At 38.1% G+C, this 23,547-nt stretch overlaps 1 protein-coding gene across 2 annotated transcripts in view; it reads left to right on the top strand.

The window, feature by feature from the left end:
* The window catches only part of SLC12A2 (solute carrier family 12 member 2), a 67,239-nt gene that overhangs the window by 4,896 nt on the left and 38,796 nt on the right, over positions 1 to 23,547 (top strand). For both annotated transcript variants that reach the window (XM_031054190.2, XM_005154897.4), the window contains exons 2-6: positions 15,817 to 15,936; positions 17,857 to 17,932; positions 18,533 to 18,628; positions 21,032 to 21,171; positions 22,908 to 23,018. In XM_031054190.2, coding sequence (XP_030910050.1) covers positions 15,817 to 15,936; positions 17,857 to 17,932; positions 18,533 to 18,628; positions 21,032 to 21,171; positions 22,908 to 23,018 — 543 coding nt within the window. The remainder of the gene's footprint in view (positions 1 to 15,816; positions 15,937 to 17,856; positions 17,933 to 18,532; positions 18,629 to 21,031; positions 21,172 to 22,907; positions 23,019 to 23,547) is intronic.

Here is a 23,547-nt window from a genome sequence, read left to right as displayed (position 1 = left end):
TTTTTCTAGCTTCTTTTAGGAATATCTGTTTTAGTTTGGTCACCTATCTGTGTAAGCAAAGCTGCAGCCCGCAGAAGGCATTCCACCTGCCTTTGTCATCCTCAGTGCAAAAAAATTACCCTGCCATATCACCATAGCCGTTACAGATCTGGAAGGTGAATATTTCTAAAGTACTCAGAATTGGAATGTCTTAGTAACCTACTGCTATGCATTAATGTGTGTCTTTTTTTCAGTATAGCATTGCCTTCATTGGGGAGTTTATTCTTTTTTGAAGAATAAACTTGAATATGTGAATGATTCTGATTTGGTATATCTTTTTGTGCAGTTATTTACAGCTGTGGTAAGTAGATGTTATGTGAACAAAGCCCTCTGCTGGTAGCGTTGTTCTGTTGTTTGCTAAATGTTGAGAGGGCTAGTTGGTTCCCTTAGCAGGCTAGAATGTTGGAGGAAGATCTTAACACCACCCCCATTCTGCCCAAATTAAAAACAAAACCAGCAAAACCAAAAATTCCCATACCCTTCCCCCTCTGCCCCAAAAAAGCAAAAAAAACCCAACCCAAACAAAAAACTCAAAAAACCAACCCCCAAAGGCATTTTAAAGTATTGCTCCCTCCCACACATAAATCTATGCACCTGTCCTCTGAATTTGGAGATAGAAGTAAGACAGAAGACATTACTGATAGTTTCGATGCTGAGTTGAGGGTGGTTTTATTTGATTTTATTGAAGTTGGATAGCTGGGGTTTCTTTGGGTTTTTTTGGCTGCCTGGCTTTGATTTATATTTTCTTGAGCACTGCAGTTTTTCCTCTTATGTAATAACTTAAAATGTTTCACTTAAGTACAGTGAAAAGGCGGCATATGGCACTGCTTTTTAGCAAAAAACATTTTCTCTTGAAAATGTTAATTGACTGCTATACCTCTGACATTTGCTTATTTCTGCTTCCATGCCTGTTCTTAATAAACTGAGCAGGTACAAACTAAGAAAAAAAGTTAGCTGACCATGTTATGTAAGGTGTATCTTTAAAAACTCCTTTCTCCTCTCTCTCTCACTGGAACACTGAGACCCACTTGCAGTTAGTTTTTATTTTACAACCTTACTAAATCTTCTTTACAGTCATTGGTTCTTAGTTCTTTAATCAGTGTGATTTTAATTCAGATAGCTTTTTTTCTCTTGCTCTCCTTTATATTTGTAAGCATAACTTGAATGTTCTTTCTGAATTTCATTGTATTTAAGTAAACCAAGAAAAACTCTCTTAGTCTTGATCTCTGTGGCCTTGGACATCCTAGAAGCTTTTAATTTATAACTGTTCTTCTCCATCACTCTTGAAAAGCAGTGAGCTTGGTGCAGCTGTACTCAGGTGAGGCTTTATTAACATCATGTATAATGATGTTTTTATGCTTTTTCAGTTTGTGTGGAGAACCGTAAAATTGTTTATCCTGATACCCCACCTAGTTACTGACATCCTCAGCAAGGGCAAAAAAGTAATACACTACTCTACTTGCAACAGTAAGTTGTATCAGTCCTCCATTTTTTATAAGGACCAAATGGTTTTGGTACTTTTGTATTGCTTGATGCTTGAATCTCTCTTACTTAGTCTTTGTGCTAAGTCTTTATTCCGAAACACCTGTGGAATACTGAAAATCTTTAAACTGTCTTCAATGAACTGCTAATATTGTTCTCTTTACTTTGTTTTTTTTATTGTTCTAGAGAAGCTGGAAATAACTGAGTGTTATTAACAGATTGTAGTTTGGCAGCAGAAGTGTGCTAATGCTGAAGGGGGTAAACTTTTGTATTCTCTAGTGGTGATGTTTGTATTTTTGAGTTGGATCTGGGAACTGATATGGTTTACAGGAAGAACCATCACCATGCTGCAACTGCAGTCTTGTGCTGGATGTGCTGAGTCAGTTCCCTGATCAAATGCACCAGTGTGTTCTGACTGCGCAGTCATATCAATAACAGAATTTTTGAGCATACACCCTAATATATGTGTATTTACTTATAAAGTAATAGCATGTATTACTGTGTTAATATTGCATATAGAAAAAAAAAGGATGAGATGAAGCTGAAATGAAGTATGAACATTTCTGAAAGTGTTTATTAACATTACAAGAAGATTTTTCTTCCCACAATCCCAGTGGGCTGTCTTCTGCAGTGCTTGGAGACTGCTGCACACTATGTATGAGTGCCTTGTGCGCTCATGTCAGAAGAAAAGGCATTATGATTTGCCAGAAGAGTGGAGCCAAGGAAGAAAGGAGGAAGTTCCTGTTCAGAAGTGGTTTTTTAATACACTAGTCTTAGCTGACATACTGTTAATGTCAGTGACTAGTTAAAGACCAGAGCCTAGAAGCATACTAATAACTTCTCTCTGGAACTGATTAAAAAGGAAGGTGCAGCAGAATTTATCTTCAGATTAACTTCTTTCCCTGTAGATACTGCATTTGATTGGATCTCAGATGATTCTTGTTCTTGAAGAACATTCTTGCAGAGGAGGTTGGCAAGATTAGTATTTTGGAGTAATTCAAAACAGTGTACTACATCTTGTGTTGCATCCTTCAGTTTTTTTTTTCAAAAGCCCCATGTAATATTAATTCATGGGCAACCACGAATGCATTTGCCTCCCCTTCTTGGTGTAGGTAATAGCAATCACAATATGGTCATTTGTTCACTACTAAAATTTTTTCAAACTTGGAATTGTTTTCCTTTCAGTTTTTTGGAAGCTATCCAATTCTTGCAGCTTGGGTGCATGGAATGTCTATTTCTACACTTCAGCATGCTGATTAGGCCAAAGAAACTTACTGAAATTTCTTTTTATGCATTAAACTAAGATGCATTCTCTGCCTGATAAATTTAACTGACTTAAGGGTGCAATGATTAAAAAAAGATTAAAAAATTATTAAAATTCCTTTTTTAACAAGGAAGCTTCTCTTGCATCTTCATTTTCCCAGTTAACTTTTCTTCTTTAATCAAGCTGCATGTATTACAGATTGTACAGTTGTTTTTTATTTGAAGAAAATAGCAATGTCTGTTTCAGCTGTAAAGAAACTGTTATGCTAGGTTTACTTCAGCTTATTTTGAGGGTTTATATGCTAAAGAGACTTTTAAGGCTATTATGAGTAATGCTGCTATTGAGCTGTAAGCAGTTTGGCAGCTTTTGTTTGAACATAGTGCTGTGCCAGTGCAAGTGCCAACAGATGTACAAGCTCTGCTCATTGATGGCTCAGGGGATGTGCCTCATGCATCACTTCATGTCATGATGTTAAAAATATCAGCTCTGCTTAATTGATTTTAAGATTATTTCAGTGGGCTGTTTAGTCTGTTGTAAGACAGTAGGTTAAATAATATTTTCCATGAATTCACTACATATAGAACTAGACTTCTGTATGAAGTTCTGTGAAGGTTACTGCTGCATAGTGTGGTATGCTTGCTCTACATCCCCCCATCTCTTGAATGAAAAATGCATAACTCTTGCAGAAGTACATGAAAACTGAAAGGTGTCAGGAACAAAAATGCTTCAAATCAACTTTTTTTGGGGTGGGGTGATGGAGTGTGAAGATGATGAGGGAATTTGCTATGGTGAAAACAAGTTCTTCAGCAAGACTGAAACTTTTGTAAATAACTCTTTTGAAGTTATTTATGGAACACTGTATTGAGAATCCTAAAATGGTATGGGTTGAAGGGGCCTTAAAGATCAGCTAATTCTACCCTCCCATGCTATGGACAGGGACACCTTCCACTAGACCAGGTTGCTCAAAGTCCCATCCAGCCTGGCTTTGAACACTTCCAGGGATGGGGCAGCCACAACTTTGCTGGGCAGCCTGTGCCAATGTCTCACCACCCTCACTCTCTCAGACTACACTAGTATAAGCACAACTTCTAGACAAGAGGCTTGTTAATACAATTTAATTCAGTTAATGTGATCAGAATGCTGCATCTCCTCTCTGGAGAACAAAAAAGTTCTATGAAACACTTAGAAGATCTCTAATCATTCCACATGTATCAAGATTATGTTTTTAAAATAATGAAGTGAAAACTACGTGTTCAGAGACTGGTTCTATTTTCCTGAGAAGTGTGAATTCTCTTCATGCCAATGGATATCAAAAGGAATATGACTGTCCATGGCCAGTAGTGAATAATTACTGTAATAATCATTCACAGTACAGTGATTCTTCTGGAAAAGGATCAAATAAAGTGGTGCAGCAGGGAAATTAAAATTTGGTTCTGGAGAGGGCAGGAAAGGAACGGTACATGAAAAGCGGAAATGAAGTGTATTTTTGAAGAGTGGATTAGACTACAGGTGTTTCTTCCTTTCAGGCTGGATGGGTTGATTCCCCCTTTTTTGTGAATAGATGAAAATGGTGCAGTTTCCTGTTAACTAGAAAAAGTGGAGAGACTGGCAAACTGCTGCGTGCTTTTTTCGTTAGGTGTTTTGGTTTTGGGTGGGTTTTTTTTGTGGATGTTCTGTGTGGGGTTTTGTTATTTTGTTTTTTTTGTGTGCGTTTTGTCTTTTTTGTTTGGGTTTTCTTGTGATTTTTTTTTGTTTTGGGTTTTTTTTGGGGGGGTCTGTTTTGGTTTGGTGTTTTTGTTTGTTTTGTTGTGGTTCTTTTTTTTTTTTTTTTTTTTTTTTTTTTTTTGTGGCAGAACATGTTGACTGTTCCTTGACAGGAAGGCCTGACTTTGCCTGCAGTATTTCTGAGAGTCCAGGAGATACGCATTGTTGGTCTGCTATGGAGTAGCTACACTTTATAGCTGCTGAGCAGAGGTCTTTTCTCATTTGTCTCTATTCTCATGATCAGCTTGCCCAGAATATTCATATAATCCTTTGCTTACGGAGGGATGTGTGAATAAAAGTGTGAAGATGTAGTTTATCTTGATGCTTTTGCAGATTGGCCTTGTTTTTTATAGAGGGAAAAAAAAAGTATGTTTCTGATAGGATACTGTTCTTGCATACCTGCAAATGTCAACAACATTTTGGTACTGTGACATAGAATCATAGAATAGTTAGGGTTGGAAAGGACCTTAACATCATCTAGTTTCAAACCCCCCTGCCATGGGCAGGGACACCTCACACTAAACCATGCCACCCCAAGGCTCTGTCTTACCTGGTCTTGAGCACTGCCAGGGATGGAGCATTCACAACCTCTCTGGGCAACCCATTCCATACCTCACCAACCTCACAGTAAATAACTTTGTCCTTATATCCAAACTAAACCTCTGTTGTTTAAGTTTCAACCTGTTACCCCTTGTCTTGTCACTACAGTCCTTAATGAATAGTCCTTCACCAGCATCCCTGTAGGCCCCCTTCAGATACTGGAAGGCTGCTCTGAGGTCTCCACACTGCCTTCTCTTCTCCAGGCTGAACAGCCCCAGCTTTCTCAGCCTGTCTTCATATGGGAGGTGCTCCAGTCCCCTGATAATCCTCGTGGCCCTCCTCTGGACTTGTTCTAACAGTTCCATGCCCTTTTTATGTTGAGGAGACCTGAACTGCACAAAATACTCCAAGTGAGGTCTCAGGAGAGCAGAGTAGAGGGGCAGGATCACCTCCTTTGACCTGCTGGTCATGCTCCTTTTGATGCAGTCCAGGATACGGTTGGCTTTCTGGGCTGCAAGCGCACACTGAAGCCAGCCCATGTTCATTTTCTCATCAACCAACACCCCCAGATCCTTCTCCACAGGGCTGCTCTGAATCTCTGCCCAACCTGTAGCTGTGCCTGGGATTGCTCCGCCCAGGTGTAGGACCTTGCGCTTGTCATGGTTAAACTTCATGAGGTTGGCATCAGCCCACCTTACAAGCGTGTCAGGGTCCCTCTGAATGGCATTCCTTCCCTCTAGCTTATCAAGGTAACCACACAGCTTGGTGTCATCAGCAAACTTGCTGAGGGCACACTCAATCCCACTGTCCATGTCACCAACAAAGATGTTAAACAAGACCGGTCCCAACACCGATCCCTGAGGGACCCCACTTGTTACTGATTTCCAGCTGGACATTGAAGCATTGACCACAACTCTTTGCATGCAGCCATCCAGCCAGTTTTTTTATCCACCGAGTGGTCCACCTATCAAATTGATGACGCTCCAATTTAGAGACAAGGATGTTGTGTGGGATAGTGCCACCTCTCCCAGACCTCTGTAGTCCTTCTTTATACTCCTCAGGCTACTACTATCTATATCCCTACCACCCACATGTATCACTAGAAGCAGGTAATAGTCCGTGGGACTTACTAGAGCAGGCAGCCTCTCTGCAACATCCCTGATCCGTGCCCCAGGTAGGCAACACACCTCCCTTGCGACCGGATCAGGCCGACAGATGAGCGCTTCTGTCCCTTCCAAGGCAGAGTCCCCTACTACTACAACCCGCTGCTTTTTCCTGGCGGCACCAGTAGAGATCTTCTGTACCAGTGCACCAGCCGACTGTTTCTGATGCATTTCCTCATCAGCCCCCTGCAGGACAGCAAAGTGGTTCTGGGTTGGTACAGCAGATTTAGGAGGAAGCCCCTTGCTTTTAATTGCTCTCTTCCTCCTTTGGTTGTGGTTTTTTTTTTTTTGTTACTAATTCCCAGCTTCCCTGATCAACAGCCTCCTTCTTTCCTCCATGAGTTAGAGGGGAGTCTTGAGGCCCCTGTGCTGTTAGGTCCTGGAGCAAGCAGTCCTGCTTCCTCTCAGCTCCCCTGACATCTTGCAGCTTACAGACAGCATCCCGTAGCTCAGCCACCTGCTGCAGGAGGACCTCCATCAGGGAGCAGCGAGCGCAGCCCTGCCCATTCTGCACCTTTCCCTCACAAGACCAGTGCAGGCACTCTCTACACTCTGAGCTCTGCACCGCAACCTCCCCTCTTACCGGCTCTGTCTGGGTGCCTATGCTGGCCACCACCGGGGTGACCGGGGTAGAGATTCCATCTGGTCACACTTCTGTGGCTGCAAGCTTTCAAATTTCAGCATTTGCATAGCTATCTAAACTTCAGTGCTTTTCTCTGCAACTTTTCTTCTGTAAGTACTGATAGGCCTTCTCTGTTAGGGATGCAAAGACTTGCTTCTGAACCTCCTATGCTGATGTTATGACAAGGAGATCAAATGATGTTAACACTGTCCCTGTTTCCAGAGGCACTGATTGGTAATTACCTTGAGAAAGGCTTTATTTTGATACGGTGCTTAGGAAAGCATTCAAACTTTTTTTTTTTTTTTGCTTATTAAAGGGCTGAAACCCCCAGGTTCCTGGTGGTGCCATAGAGAAAGCAGGTAGAGGAAAGGATGAGATTATCCTTGGAATATTACGCAGTGTTTTGATGCCTGGATTATTTAAGTGACATGGCAAATTAGTGGCTGTGGAATACTGATATGACAATCAAATTAACTAAAATAGCTCAAAGACCAGATTATGCCAATTTTCACCAGTTAAAGTAGTCGTGAGGGCAGTTTTGCTGTTGCTTCATTTCTGAACTGATGCTAAACCTTTTTCTTCAAGCAAGTCCACCAGACTGGAGTTTGTTACACATCTCATATTAGGAAGGGGAAGATCACAGTCACCTCCTTAAAGAGAAAAGTTCATAGTCTTTATGTGCTTAGTTGGCTTAGAGATCAGAAAAATCGTATGTCTGTAACAGGTTAAGTGGTGGTGAGCTTTATAAACAAAGCTGCTATTTGTCCTATGTAAATATACTACAAGAACAGTGATTTTCTCCTAAGCTGAAATCAATTGCCTGAGTAAGTTTCTTGATTAACAGTCTTGCCAGCCTGGATAATAGATCCTGCAACTTGCAAGAGCAGGGAGGAAGAATGAGTGATTTTTTTTTTTTTTTTTTTATTCCTTTAAAAAGATTAAAGTAAAAATGTCATTTAAATTCAGAATATATATATACACACACACAAAAAAGTTACTTTATTTTTCTGTTTAAAAGCATTATTGAGTTGCAAAACGCTGAAACACAAGATGATGGCAGAGACATGTAGCTGGCTAATTCTTCAGTTGACATGTTAATTGTAACTATAAATTTCTTCTGTTTAAAATTGCTGTAATCAAAATACAAAATACTTTAATTTTAGTGTAAGATAACATTAATGTTCTATGTTTGATGCAATCTTGCGGGAAGTGGATGCCAAAAGCATTTGCTGCTATATTTTATATTTGTAATTGTAGCAATGTAATACAGCCAAAGCACTAAAGTTTTTGTCTCTTGGCTGCAGACCTGAGGTGAGTGACTAATGGTTGAAGCTGTTCATGTTTGATTCCACGGAATCCCAAGTTTTAAAAACAGATCTGAGTAATTTTATCTCTTGTTGCTGTAAGTAACTGCTGGGTGCCATTTAACTGGGTTAGTAGGTGGTTTTAGATTATGATTGTAAAGGTAAAGGAAACAGTATAGTAGCAGCATTTTACATGTGCTTCAAACAAGAAGTGGGAATTATAAACTATTAGCAAATTTGCTACAATTCCTGTTCTAAAACCAAGCAGTAAGGTACCTAATATGGTTGCTGATTTTTCTGAACTGCTGTCAACAACTAGTCATTACACAATGACCAGCAATGTTTCCTGAAAATGTGTGGGTTTTGAGTTTGGTCTTTAAAGAAAGCAAGCACTAAGAAGGTGTTTAGGCAGAGTGAAATGTCTTGAATGTGTCTTCTGTCATGTTTTCTTTTGCTGCCTGACTGGGTTTTTCCCATTGGTGGTAGATTTCCCATCTAGCTGCTGAAAAACCTGTACACCTGAATCCATGTTACTAACTTAACAAGTTTATTTTTAACTAACAAATTATCAGGAGTTTGTGAAGTGCTCTAGGTGTCCGTTGAAGCTGCTCTCTTTTTGTGTCTTGAAGTCTTGAAGTGAAAGGTAACTGTTTGTTTGGATTATCACCCTGTTTGAGGTACTAAAGATTCAAACTATTACATCTGCTCTAAGATGTAAATGAGTGATGTAATTAGGACATAGAAATTGATAACCTAATTTCAGTTTTAGAATTTGCTCTTTCAGTGCTCCTTCGTCACAGTGAGAGCTATTACAAAGCATTTATTGTGAGTTGGGCATGCTAGTTCTTAGTTCGCATACTAAGTTATGATAACCCTATTGCCATTCTTACTCCAGCAGGGGATTCTTGAGGAGGGACTAGAATGACATGCAGTATTTGAAGGTTATGTGTACTGCAGGTTATTTTTTTTTATTCAAATAATTATTTTTCTGGTTTTATAATAATTTCAGCTGTTGCTGTGTAACAAGGTGATAGTTTTCTGAAAACCTTTAGGATAGGCCAGAAAGAGTGCTTTCAAAACTAGTGAGAGATGTAGAAGGCATGTTAGTTTTTTCCTTACTACTTTACTTTCATAGCTGTTGAGTTTCAATTGTTAGTTTCCAGTTCCTAGGTCTAAATAGCAAATTGCCTTCCTTAAGAAGTAACTGTTCCAGTCAGGTAAATATGAATATCCATACTGCGTAGCTCTGGGGTTCTAATGGGAAGCTTAAGTAAATGGTTGGCATAAATGAAATCAGTGAGGATATCTAAAAAAACTTTAAGGTTAGCACTTCTGAGACAGATCAGTATAGAGAATAGCTGTCTGTCAATAACAGTATTGTTAGTAATTTACAAATTGTAAATTCCATGCCAGTACTGACGGTTATTTAAAAGTGTTATGTAGACAAAGATACTCAAAAAGTTACTACCTACAGTACTAACTCTTATCTTAGAGCTGTTTATTTCCCTTAAACCAAAACACAAAACAAACCCCACTTGAAAATTTGGACCTGGCAGATTTTTTTCAAACTTAGTATTAAAAACTTGCTGTGATTTGGTATTAGTCTACAGGGCAAAGCTAACAATGGCATCTCAGGCATTTTCAACAGTGATTGGTTGAAAGAATGGTTACAAACAATAGTGTCACCAGATGAAGTTAAAGTCTGGTGAGAGCTTCTTTTTCTTACCACATAAGTACTGAAATACTCTGTATTCTCAATCAGAAAATCAAATTGGAGATTTTTCTTGATAAAAGCGTTAATCACAGGACTCTTATGTGCCTGGACAACAATAAGCTTAAAGCCATTCAATAGAGATTTAGATGTTTTGGAAAGGAAACTCAGTGCTTTTGGTTTCTTTCACCACTGGTTAGATAAAAGCATTAAAACATAAAATAACCAGGTTATCAAAGCTGACCCTTAGGCACAGACTGGAATTTTATGACTGCAAATATTAGGATGCTGCAAAAGCAGTGTTTAAAGAACAGATGTGTTTGGTAGAGTTCAGTGTTCTACAGTCAACATTTAAGAGCTGGTTTATTCTTGGGTAGTACAGGATTGCACTTAAATATATTTATACCAGTACAAAATGTCTGCAGAAGTTGTCTCTGTTCACCAGAGGTAAACACCTATGTCAGCAGGATTATTCTGTGCGGTTATTTCATGCATACAATACATAGCACTTTTTAAGGCTTTTATTGAAATAATTAGAAATGTCAGGTGAAGTGGGAAGAAGAATCCAGAAGTTCATTACAGAAGGGAAAGCAGAAGGCTTGTTCGTCCAAGAAAAGACTTGTAGTCTTGAAAAATCAAGGGAAGTGTTGGCATCTTCTGGGGTAAAACATTCACTATTTCTGCTGTTGTTTTAACTTTATCACTTTTATTTTGCCCACACTCTGCCTAAAGTATGTTAGAGTTAGAAAAGCAAAAAACACATGGAGTAAGAGCTTTTGACATTTTAATTTTTTTTAAGCTTTTGATATTTTAAGCTCTATTAACTCTGAAAATCTTCTGTACTGTCAAGTCTTGTACTTAAGTAGCCATAGTCTTAACTCTGTGCAGCTATAGAGTTGCTGCACAGCGTATTAATCTCTCTAAGTAACAATTCTTCCAGTGTTGAGACAGCTGCCATGCTACATCTGGATCAGTACATGTTAATGGTAGCTTCCTTCCACAAAAAAGAATTTCTTAAAAATGGCAGTGCCAATAAAGTTAATATTTGGAAAATGAAAATGATAAATTGTTATGGTAACAATTAATTGTTATGGTATTAGTGCACAGCTTGGCAGTAATGCTGTAAGATACAGTGAAGGAGTGCAGAAGATGTGTCAAGTCTCTTGCCCTTGTGAAGAAGGGTTCCATTGTCCATGGTGATTACTGCAGGCATCTCTAACCTCAAAGCTTCCAGCAGGTAAAAAACATGATCCTGTTGAGGCTTTGACTGTAGGTGGTAAGGACAGAGATCCATTGCTGTACAGACTTGTTTTGTAGGTACATCTGTTGGTGAAAGACAGTTCTCAGGTGGTTTCCCTTACTTTCTGTACTCAGTAAGCATATTAGATAATGGGATCACCATGCTCAGTATCAGAACATGTAAGTACAAAGCAGTTTTAAATGTAAGCTGCTGTTCTCATGATTAAATGTAGCGGAATGCCATGTTTATATTTCCTTGCAGAAAATGGAGATTGGAAAGATAGGGGTCTTGATTCGCTTTAACATCTTGATAGTACTAGCTACTTAAAACAGCTTCAGTACTGTATCCTACTAAGACAAGAAAAAGCTACTGTTGTGAACCCTTTCTAAGGAATTTGTACGAGGAGAAGCCCTCATACTGTATGGCGTGTACTAAACCTGTAAATGGTCAAACTTGAGAGATGGAAAAAGAGATGTTAAATGCTCAGGTGCTTCTTAGGCCTTCTCTCTTTGCACAAGAGTAATGACAATTGAAACAATTAGCTAAAGAAGTTACTACCTGGGACATGCCAAATCAGACAAACTGCAAAGAAAGCAGTCTGCCTGAAGAACCATCATGTAATCATAAAAACAGACTTGATTGTCCTGTCCTTTACCTGGGGCTTCCATGTTGTAGGATTTGAAAAGAAGCAAGAGCAGAAGAGTTCATATGTGTTTATTCTGGTACTGCCTCATATGGTTCAATATAGCTTGAGTATGTTGCATTTAAGATGGGCTCTAGGTAAGTTCACCGCAAATAAACATTATGCATGGCATACACTACTATCAAGAATTCTCGATAAAACTAAATAGACATTTTTACCCATGAGAAACTTTGATATGTGAGTGTGTGTTTCTAGCTGTGTGTGAAAAATCTCAGATCTCTTCTGGCTAACAAGTCTTTTCTTATTACTAATCCAATTCTAATAAATGTGGAGGCTATTCACAATTGGCACAAATAAATTATTGTCATGATGCATTACTGGAGATGAAATAGTAGACTATCTGTACTTTTCAGTGCACTGTGATACAGCAATGGAAATTTCTGTGTAGGAGCAGAGTTTAACTGTTTCTTGGCTAAATTCCTGTCAGTGTATGATAGAATTATCAGCATGCTAATGTGTCTTCATTTTTCCTTTAATTGTGCAAGTAAACACCATAACTCTGAGCGTTCTTTGGAGTGATTGGATAGAAGACTATTTTGATACAAAGTTGTGTTGACAAGAGCATTTTTGATCTGAATGCTAAAACTGTTTCTTTCCCCTTTTGTCACACCCCCTCCAAATCCACAATGCATTAGTGTTTTTTACTGCTTATGAAGATCTTATCATACATGTATTGCAGTTCTAAAATAGTGCTAATGCAGTTTTTTCCATTCAGTATGTAACTTGATCATTGTTTCCTTATGAGCACAAGCATGAAAAACACTATTCCTGCTTGATTTGCAGCTGAGACCACAGTGGTGCTTTAAATCTCGCAGGATGAACTGGGAGCCTTATGTATGGAATACTTTTATGCCCACACTGTAATATCTGTTCTCACTGTTTTATTGGGCACCCACTGACACAGATAACCACCAGTAACCTTTTAGTTATTACATATTGCGTGTGCTTCAGAATATTTTTCTAGGAAGTATTGCATGGTGTGGAGAGACAAGACAAACAGAACAAAACTTTCTTGTGTTCATGGTGTGCGTATCTTGGACCTGATCTGGTAACTGATAACTCAGAATTTGCAAGCCATTATCTCCTTTCCAGAATACAGCAGGCTGAGCTATTGGCTTGTTTGAGCACTACAGTAAAATATGTAGCTGTCACATGATGGTTGAGGTTGGAAATGACCTCTGGAGGCTGATGTGTGCAGGTCCTACCAGTACCTGGCCAGCCATGGTAATGTGCTGAAGAATGTAATTGTCACCTAACACTAGACAGTAGGATAGTCTTCACCTTTTCATAAAACCTAATGGTGCAGTTTTCTTCTAGCCCTTTCTTGATCTTCCCTGACCCATCTTTCCAAAGGACAATTTTATTCTTTCTCATTAAAGACATGGCATGCCTTTTTGTTGGCAGGTTTCTTGGCCAAAGCATAAAATGTACTTAGATAATATAAATGTAAATCCCTTTATGTAATGCTTTAAAATTTAATTTGTTCCAAGTACAGTGTGATGCTTTTCTGTGAGAAGATAGATTTTATATGAAGGAATAGTAACACACAATTACACTGTAGCATCCTTGGTTGGAAGATCTGTTGTCATGATTGTTAACATCTTTGTTAACCTGTTTTTTGTTTTAATGTATCTTTTTTCTTCCCAACTACTGATGCTGGGTGGGGAGAAGTGAGGAGAAACTTACCATTGGTGCTGCTGGAAACAGCAGACCCTTGATAAGGGAGATTTTAATACCTAGGGACAGTGCAAAGGTTTATTCTTGCATTTCTAGAAAAGTCATCTGAAGGGTGAATACTCAAGGCATCATAGTAGGCTTATTCTTTTTTGTTGTGACTTTAAGGTGTGTCTGAATTAGGTGAGGAGCCTCATTAGAGGTCTTTGCATTTCCTCAGTTCTTGTTTAGGCAGGTTAGCATAGGCTCAGCAAGTGAGCGGCTTGTGGCTATATCTGTTAAATTAAAACTAATTAATTAGTATTGCTCTTCTTGAAATAGAGCTGCTAGGGTTCATTCTGTATAAAATCTTAAATGTAACAACAAGGTAATTCTGTATTTTGGTCCTCACTTTGTTGTGGTGTTCTTGCCACTCTAGGTGGATCACACTCCACTTCTTTCTTGATTTGTTTTGTGTGTCTGAACACAGTTAATCAGCAAATAAGTATATTCGTTGATCAAAGGCTGTGCAAATCTCTGGAGGTTACAACCATTAGTTCTCTATCCCAAAGAGCTGTGGTTCACCAAACTGGGTTTTGGTAAACACGGTAAACTTCGTGTTACGTTTCATTTTGTCCTCTGTTTAACGTAGGTAATCTGTGATATACACGTGTGTATATATATATACACACATGTGCATATAAAACATACGGATGTATACAACATGTGTATCTAATCCCTTTGGGAGACAAGAAACATTATTTAGGAAACCTCTCTCAGAAAGATAACAGTCTGAAAACTGATCATGATTCTGCTTTCTGGTGTAAAGCTTATGCCATACAGGATCTCCAGATGTGTTGCAGGTGCACCTGTTTTTAAGTGAATTTTGTAATCTTTCATTGAGAAGCACTAATGTGGATCTGTACTAATGACCTTTGGATACAGTTGAGATAATCAGATTTTTTTTTTTCAGTCTGCTTTGTATGTTTACTGCTGATTGTGAGGGGATATGGATGACACCCTTCAGAATGACTGTTTATAAATACTTCCTTTGGACTTTGTGCTGAAGGTATATTTGGTGTTAATGTATCAGGAAGAGGAGCAATTTAACGAAGTATCTCACATTAAGCTTTCTTACTGTGTCCATTCAGCGTGAAGCATACTTCTTGAAAGCATAAATTGGGTGCGGACTATTTTATGTCTTATTTAGTGAATGGGAGTTTTGCCATTGACCTCATTGGGATTGAACCTCTTAATTGCTTAAGTGTTTTTAAGACGTGTGGGATGCAGGCTGCTTCACAAATACTGCTTGAGCTGGTTTGTTGAATAGTATTCTTAGATGGTATTCAGCGTCTTTCTAGTATGTTCACTCTTTATACTTGTTGCCTTGGATAACTAACAAACTTTGCTTAGGGTGTTGCCTGCAGATTTGTTATAGCAAGTGTAGGAAATTGACTTGGTATGTTCAGGTGTTCACCTGGCTTGGCAAAAAAACCCCTGCTGCTTCAAGAGTAAGCATGTGACATTGTGTATATGCACACACTTCTATTGCATGCAGATTGTATTGTTTACACACACACATATTTATTTTAATATATATCAAACAGTTAAAATTTCTGCATTGTACGGCTCAGAGTTTCATTGTAAAGCAGATCCACAAGTTGGTCTTCATCCATGAAACTGATGATAACTGCATCTGTCATCCTTCATTTTAAAGAAGGAAGAGTGTTTGGGAACAGACTTATCTTCCCTCCTTCTCCTGAAGTGGCACCCTCCTTTCTAGCAGCATCACCTTACAATGAATAGTAGAATAGTTTGCCAGGAAGTGAATAATTTATTTTCAGAAAAATCGATCAAATGACAGCAAAGTCTGAACTACAGTAAATGCTGTAGGTGAGACCAGTAACTTGTGGTAGAACAGTATATGCATTCAGATACAGAAGTAAAGCCTCCTGTGCTATACAGGTAACTTCATTTGAAATTTTGTATGTTTGTTGGTTTTTTTTTCCTAAAAGACCGTGTGTTTGTTTTTTAGTGCTGTAGAACTGATTCTTAAAAATATTTATGATTCTGACTGCTAGCGGATTGACCTGAGTGAAGCAGAATACCTAAATCTTCTGTGTGTGTTTTTCTGCATATCTTGAAATCTCCAAGCTGTGTTATGCTTGGAATGGAAAAAAAAAAATTAAAACTTCTGCTGCATCATTCTTTAACTTTTCTGTTTGGACAAGTAAATGATTTTTTTTTTTACAATGTATTAAATGCCCATTTAGTCTGTTAATCACATAAAAGATTTTTTTTTCTAATATTCTTTTTTTTTTCTTCCCCAAGGAGCCCTTTGAAGATGGCTATGCAAATGGCGATGAAGGCACACCAGCTGGGGAAGCTACTGCCTCTTACACACCTGATAGCAAGGGAGTGGTCAAGTTTGGCTGGATAAAAGGTGTATTGGTAAGTTTGGTTATTGTACTTCAGTTTCTTACAGATTTGATCTTTCTATTAGCCTTCTTTTTTTTGAGAGGGATTGTGAGAGTACTGTATAAAGAAAAGATTATGTGTATGAGATATGTGAAAAATGCCATAATTTTGGGTAGGGTTTCTCATACTGAACTTCAAGGAAATGGAGATTTCAGGATTAAAGTTTTCAAGTTATCATGGCTTCTTAGCACTGGTTTTGTGATTTTGAGGTTGCATAATTTCCAAGAAGGAAAAAAATTATGTAACTATGCAAACTAATGCAAAAGGCAAATGCACTTCATGTGTGTTCACCTTGGATCTGTAAGAGTTTGGATTGAAATGTTAGAAAACTTGATTTCTATTTGTTTTACTTCATAGAAACAAAAATTAGTGTGTTGAGCAGAGTACCTACCAGTATGTGGCAAAACTTGACCCAGATTAAGTAGTTAAATTTTGTTGAACCTGGTACAAAAAGTAATCTTCTCCTAAGGTGTGGAAGTCTTAATACTGAACAGTATAGTCATGGTGGAAAAAAACCCAAGTCTGCCCCCATAATTAAAGGTGACATGGGGGATTTTATTACAAGTGCATACTAACTTATTTTTAATATTTTGACAAGGAGAAACATGATTAATATGTGCTCTCTGAAGCTGAAAGAATTTATAGTGATGGTTGCAACAGTTGGGTAAAATACACTGAACTTGAGCATTCAAAATATCTAGCTTCAGTTCAGAAGTCTTCCACTGTGTAACAGCAACTTCCTTACAAGTCTTGAAGTACCCATATTCATTCATATGGGAGAAGGAGAGTGCCTGCAGTAACTGTGAAATGGGTATTACAGGCTTCTACTGAGGTACCCCAACCAAGGTCAGAGTTGGTACTTTTGAAGCAGATATGAAGCTGACTTTGAATGTCTCCAAACCCAAATCCTCTATTGGTTTATTTTTGTAAGCAACAACTCAAAGTATTAAAAAGAGTTATGGGATAAAAGTTGCTGGCCATTTTATTCCAAAGTATATTTAAAAGTTTCAAGGAGAATGATCTCTTTTTCACTGGTTTGAAAGTTGCAGTTAGTGTTTCCTAGTAGGTATAGGCTGACTGGGTGAATATTTTCATCTCAGGTGATACACATTTTGTGAAAGACTTCTTAAATCTCTGAGAACTTTTTACTTTTGTGCTTTCGAGAGGTCCTTGTCTCACTGCTAGTCCTAATGGCCATGTCAACGTTTTGTAGGATTGATACCGTACTCTTCAGATAAGAGAGTCCTGAGTTGTGTTGGTAGCCTTCTGTCTAAATTCTGTACAGTGTAAAGTATCTTAATGAGGACTAAGAGTTTAAAATACAAAGATAAAAAATGCACGCTACCACCACCATTCTGTTGGTGTGCAGCTGTTTTGTAAGATAAAAAAAAAGTTGTTAGAACAGGAATGTGTGGTAGGTGCTTGTTTTATAAAAAAAGAATTAATTATTTAATAGGGTATTGGTTTAGTGCAGTTTTGGGGGGTATTTTTGGAAGACCTGAAGTGGGGTTGTAGACTTCATATTCTCTAGATTATGCAGTCTTATTTTTAGTCATATATTCTGCAGTATAAATTTTGGATCCTGAAGCTTGGCGGGTCTAAATTTTTATTTGATTAAGACATATTACAGTTGTCAGATACTGAAGTATTGTAAATTATCTGTGTTCAAGATAATTTATTTTTATTCATCTTTAGGTTCCTTTTTTTTTTAACCATATCTAATTAAAAAAAAAAGACCAGAAAAACCAAACTCAAAACAACTATTCTTGTAACAATGTGGAAAGTGGTGAATAAAGACTGCAAAATAATCTCAAAAACATTAAAAACTGAAATTAAGAGCTAGTGGAAATGACTGTAAGACCTAACCTGTGTAAAATTTCTGTTTTATCCTAGGTACGATGCATGTTAAATATTTGGGGTGTGATGCTCTTCATTAGACTTTCGTGGATTGTAGGACAAGCTGGCATAGGTATGTGCACTAATGCTATAATTTTATTCTAGTCACTGTTTAAGTGTGATCCAAGAGAAGTGTTGATCCTGAGCTTACACTTTATAGAGAGGTAGAAAATGTCCTTAATATTGCCAGCTTTAAAGATAATTTGCCCTTACTCAAACTTAGCAGTATGAAGTTACTTGGACTTTTTCATCTAGTTGTAAGTTATATAATTTAAAATTGACATCTGTATATCTTCAGTGAACTTTAATGATAAAATTTGAATTTCTGGTTATCAAAATCTGTGTATAGACAAGTGTAGTACTTAAACAATTTTCTTTGAAGGCTTATCTTAATTTTGGACTGCAGAAAATACCTCTGCAAAAGGAATTTGTTTTCTTGAAGCTCTAGGGTACAGCTTTTACCCTGCTGATTAAAGATAACATTTATCCAATTTTGATTGTATCCTGTAAATTTCTCTGTAAAAAAGGGGAGTGAGGAAGCCTTTTGCTTGAATGTGTGTGACCACACACAGTAAATTTGTATTGTATTTGCAAGACTAATTCTTTAAACCAAGTTTAGTTGAAGATTTGTACACCTTAATACTGCTGGACTTACACTCTTTTTTTCCAAAAGGGCTGTCTGTTGTTGTTATTGGAATGGCCACTGTGGTTACGACTATTACAGGACTGTCTACTTCAGCAATAGCCACAAATGGGTTTGTGAGAGGAGGTAAACTTACTTTCATAAAACCTATAAAACTTCCATCACTCTGAAGCATACACCTTGAATATAAAACCTAATTTATTTTCATTTTTTTTAGCATTACAGATAAAACTGTGTGGTTGAAATATAAGAAACAGTTAGTTTTCTGAGGAGCTGAGTTTTTTCCTATGTTCTGTATTTGATTAAGCAGACATGTAAGTAATGAAAAGCCATTAATGGCTTACTAATTAGGTTGTTAATATTGGTTTGCTTTTCCACTGAGGAAGAAACATTACCTATTATGAATTTTTGGAATGCAGACATTTTGAGATGTACATATCCAGGGATGAATAGGTTCTTGATATTCTCCTTCATCTGCACTAGTGGTTTAAGAGTATGTATGTGTGCTTATATATATTCATGCCCTGAAATAAAATTTACTAATGAAAAAAGCATTCTACAGAAGGATAAGCTACAACTATATGAGAGCATACATGGCTGTTGTCGTGGTTTAAATCAAGTCTACACACAGCAAGTTCATTCACTCCCCCCCTTTGTTCCCCCAACTCCCAGAGAGTTAGGAAGGAGAATCCAAAGAATGTAGCCCCCACGAATTGAGATAAGAACGGTTTAATAGCTAAGGCATAACACAAATCACTACTGCCATTACTACTACAAATAATAATGATACAGCCAATAACAAGTGAAGAGAATACAACACCTCACCAGCCACTGACCCATAACTCACTCCACCCTGCCCAACCGAGCACCGAGTGATACCTCCTCCATCCCCCCAGCACTCCAGCCCTTCTCGGTCTCTCCCGGTTATATCCTGGGTATGACGTGCTATGGTATGGAATACCTCATTGGCTAGCCTGGGTCAGGTGTCCTGTCTCTCCTTCCTGCCGGCCTCCCCTCCTCCCTGGCAGAGCATGAGCTCAGAAAAAGGCCTTGAACAAACCAAACACCTGAGCAGTAACTCAAAACATGCTGGCTATCAAGCAACTGTTCCCAGCCCAGAAGTCAAAACACAGCACTGCACCTGCTACCAAGAAGGAGAAAAAATGACTGCCACTGCTCAATCCAGGACAGCTGTGTTTCCTGTTCTATTGGGATTTTTTTTTTTATACACAACAGAACTTCTCCAAACTCTTGATCTCTAGCTTTCCTGAGGGTGATGGTCATTCTTTTTCATGGTTTATGTGTGGGTGTCAACAATTCCTATAAAATTACTTTGTAAGTGTTTGGTGCCTTTGACATGCTCAGACTGCTTCATGACATTACAGAACTGCTACTACTGGAAAATATGGTGGAATTAAATAAATTTGTAAAATTCTTTTGATTAAGAATGAACAGAAAAACCTCACTATCATGAACAGACCCAGCAGGAATCTTAGTATTATGTTAAGCTTAGTATCTAAATGTCCTTCCTTCTTTTTCTTTTTCAAATTGCATTCTACATACAAGATTTTCTTGTTCATCCGAGAGCCATTTTGCTTTTAGAGTCACTCTTGCGAAATAATAATTCATTAGAAAATTTGAAGTGCTGAATTGAGAAAAGTGTAAAGCAAAATCACAGCTGCTCCTGTGAAAATCTTACATTACAGTAATATTGTTCTTATGGTAGTGTTCTCATTTGCAAAGTATGTCAAAACTGGATAGCTACATATGTTTTGCACAACAACTGTAACGCAGTGAAATTAAGGATTTCCTGTTGCAAATTTTTAATGTGCACTCAATTACTTCAGACTGGAGCTGGAGGATTTTGTGGCTTCTAGAAAGCTTAGCCTTAAATTGGAGGAATGTGCATTTGCTACATTTTTTCACTCTAATGCTGTGGATACTCAAGATGTCCGTTTGTCATATGTTGGGTTTGAGATGTTGTATTTGACAAGCTCTAAGTACAAAGAAGAAGTTCTGAAAATTCAGTGGCAATGTGATTTGAGAGTCCTATTAAGGGTTAGAAAACTCGTTTAACAGCAGAGCTTTAAAAATCCCAGTCATGGAGGTTTGGAGGTTGAGTGAGTTTATTACAGTCTACTTTGCCAGTTTCTTGAGCTGTACCTAATGAAAATGTCTAATAATAGAACTATGCAGAAATGCTTTGAGTGTTTTCAAGTAAAAAGCCCAGTAACACTGCTGTTTGTGTTTTACAGTTGTTTTTTAACCACAGAACTGGTTGCGTAGCTAAATAATATGATGTGGTGCATGAGTCAGGGGATTATTTCCAACTGATGTCTTGAAAACTTGAAATGTTCCTGAAACTTCAGCATGCCTGTCCCAGAAGTACTGAGTTTTGGGTTATTTTCTAATACATCAGGGAAGATGCAAGCATCAATAGCATCTTGTTTGTTTAAATTGCTAATGACTGTTCTCACCCTTTATCACATAGAGGGTATTTTTTGTCTCTCTCTTATTTTTCTTTTTCAGGTGGAGCATATTACTTAATTTCAAGAAGTTTGGGGCCGGAGTTTGGTGGTGCCATAGGTCTGATTTTTGCATTTGCCAATGCTGTTGCAGTAGCAATGTATGTTGTTGGCTTTGCAGAGACAGTTGTGGAGCTACTCAAGGTACATGGATGATGGTGGTTATATTGATTACACTGTCCTTTATGCAAGTTTTAGCTGTCATTACTCATAAAATCATAGAATGGTTTGGGTTGGAAGGGACCTTTAAAGGCCATGTAGTACAGCTCCCCTGCCACGGGCAGGGACACCTTCCACTAGACCAGGTTGTTCAGAGCTCTGGCCAATCTGACCCTGCATGTTTCCAGGGATGGGGCACCTACCATATCCCTGGGTAACCTGTTAAGTGGTTCACCAGCCTTATAATAATAATTAAAAAAAAAACAACCAACCCTTACATCTAGTCTTACAGTCCTTTTTTTTAGTTTAGAACTTACCCCCTGTCCTGTTGCTACAAGCCCTATTAAAAAGTCTGTTCCCCATCTGTCATGTAAGCTTCCTTTAAGTATTAAAAGGCCACAGTAAGGTTTCCCTGGAGCTTTCTTTTCTCGAGGCTGAACAACCCCAGCTCTCTAAGCCTTTCTTCATCGAGAGGTCTTCCAGCCCTCTGATAATTTCTGTGTCCCTCCTCTGGACCCTTTCCAGCAGGTTCATATCTTTCTCTTACTGGGGGCGCCAGACCTGAATGCAATACTTGAGGTGGGGTCACGCAAGAGTGTCGAGTAGGGGCGGAGTCACTTCCCTCCTCACCACACTCCTTTTAATTCATCCCAGTGTATGGTTGGCTTTCTGGGCTGCAAGCACACATTACCGGCTCATGTCCAGCTTTCCATCCACTGTACATTTTCCATCGAGAAGTCCTCCTCAGCAGGGCTGCTCTCAATTGCTTCATCCCCCAGCCTTTATTGATACATCACAATTGTCCTGACCGGTTCAAAGATGTGGAATGAGGTACAAGCCTGATAGATCAGTACAGTACTTGTACTTTGACAGATCAGTAAAATACTACTGTAATTCAGTAGCTTTTTGGTTAAAAACAAAAACAAAACCAGCCAAAACCAAACCAACAAATTATCAAAGTGTCAAATGGAAACTTCCCACACTATCTCCTTGAAAAAATAAAATGTACAATTTGTGGTAAAGTCCAACCTGGCCATTGAGGAAAAGGTTGTCAGTACAGATATGTGATGAAGAATCATGGAATCATAGAACCAACTAGATTGGAAAAGACCTTTAAGATCATCAAGTCCAACCATTACCCCAGGACTGCCAAGACCACCATTAAACCATATCATCAATTCTGAATTTCTTGTTATTGAATTGTTTCTTTTAAGTGATAGTCATTTATATTACACTCATTTCCAAAGGAGTTCTACATATTAAAAACTATATCTTAACTTAAAAACAGCCAAGTATTATTTTTTGTTGAATGTTTTGATTAAATGTAATATCAAGAAGAGCTATACTTTTTGTAGATGGCAAGCAGTTTGGAATACATTAAAAGAATTAAGAGTAGTAATAGTGAACAACAAGTGAAATATGTGTGCAGTTGCCTTGCTGATTAATCTGATTCTCTGGCAGCTGAAGACAGGCCATGCTGCTTGGGGATGGGCTACGTATAGGCATGATCATTCCCACTTAGAAGATTCAGTGGTTTAAAATAAGGCAAAACCAAAATTATTTGTGTCTGTACAGGAATTAAAAATGCGTATATTTGATGTATAGAGTTTAAGTCTATTAATAAATTACAGTCAATAAAAGTGCTATTCTGCAGAAGGGAAGATAAGTACTTGATGTAAGTGTATGACAATTTTTTTTGTCTTTGTGTGTTTTTTTGTTAGGAAAATGGAGCACTGATGATTGATGAAATGAATGATATCAGAATCATAGGTGCTATAACAGTAGTTATATTGCTGGGCATATCTGTTGCTGGTATGGAATGGGAATCAAAAGTAAGGAACTTTTCTTCTCTGCTTCATAATTTCAATTCCATTTTCTACATCAGCTGTTTCATTTATTTTTAATATATTTAGTGCACTCAGTATTTCATGCATGGTATGTTAGAAGTCAGTAGGCAGTTTTTACATAATAGCTCTCTCATCTGGACAGAATTTGAATCTTAGACTACCTTACTCCATTGGAAGTTTGAGGATCTGTGAGAACTCAAAAACCACATAACCTATTCATAATGACACTGTCAAGTAGGTTAATGGTACTACTTTTTCTTGTTACCCCATTGTTGCCCAGAAGAGGGTAAGAGCAGTAGTGTGGGAATTTTCCCTCACTGGGTACTTCAAATGAGCTCTACAGATAAAAAATACAGGGCTGAAGCCCATCTGAAGTTACATAGCTTCTGTTCACGCAAACCCAGTATTTTTATTTTCCTGTTCACTTTCTATTGGTTTGTTTTCACTTGGAAACAGGGAGACAGTGGTGATGTGGTTCCTAGGCCCAGCATTGAAGACAGTTGTAAACATTGGT

Source organism: Melopsittacus undulatus, chromosome Z, assembly GCF_012275295.1.
Source record: "Melopsittacus undulatus isolate bMelUnd1 chromosome Z, bMelUnd1.mat.Z, whole genome shotgun sequence".
Taxonomy (NCBI): Eukaryota; Metazoa; Chordata; class Aves; order Psittaciformes; family Psittaculidae; genus Melopsittacus; species Melopsittacus undulatus.
Note: the sequence above shows the minus strand (reverse complement) of the source record. Positions and strands in the feature narration are given on the sequence as shown.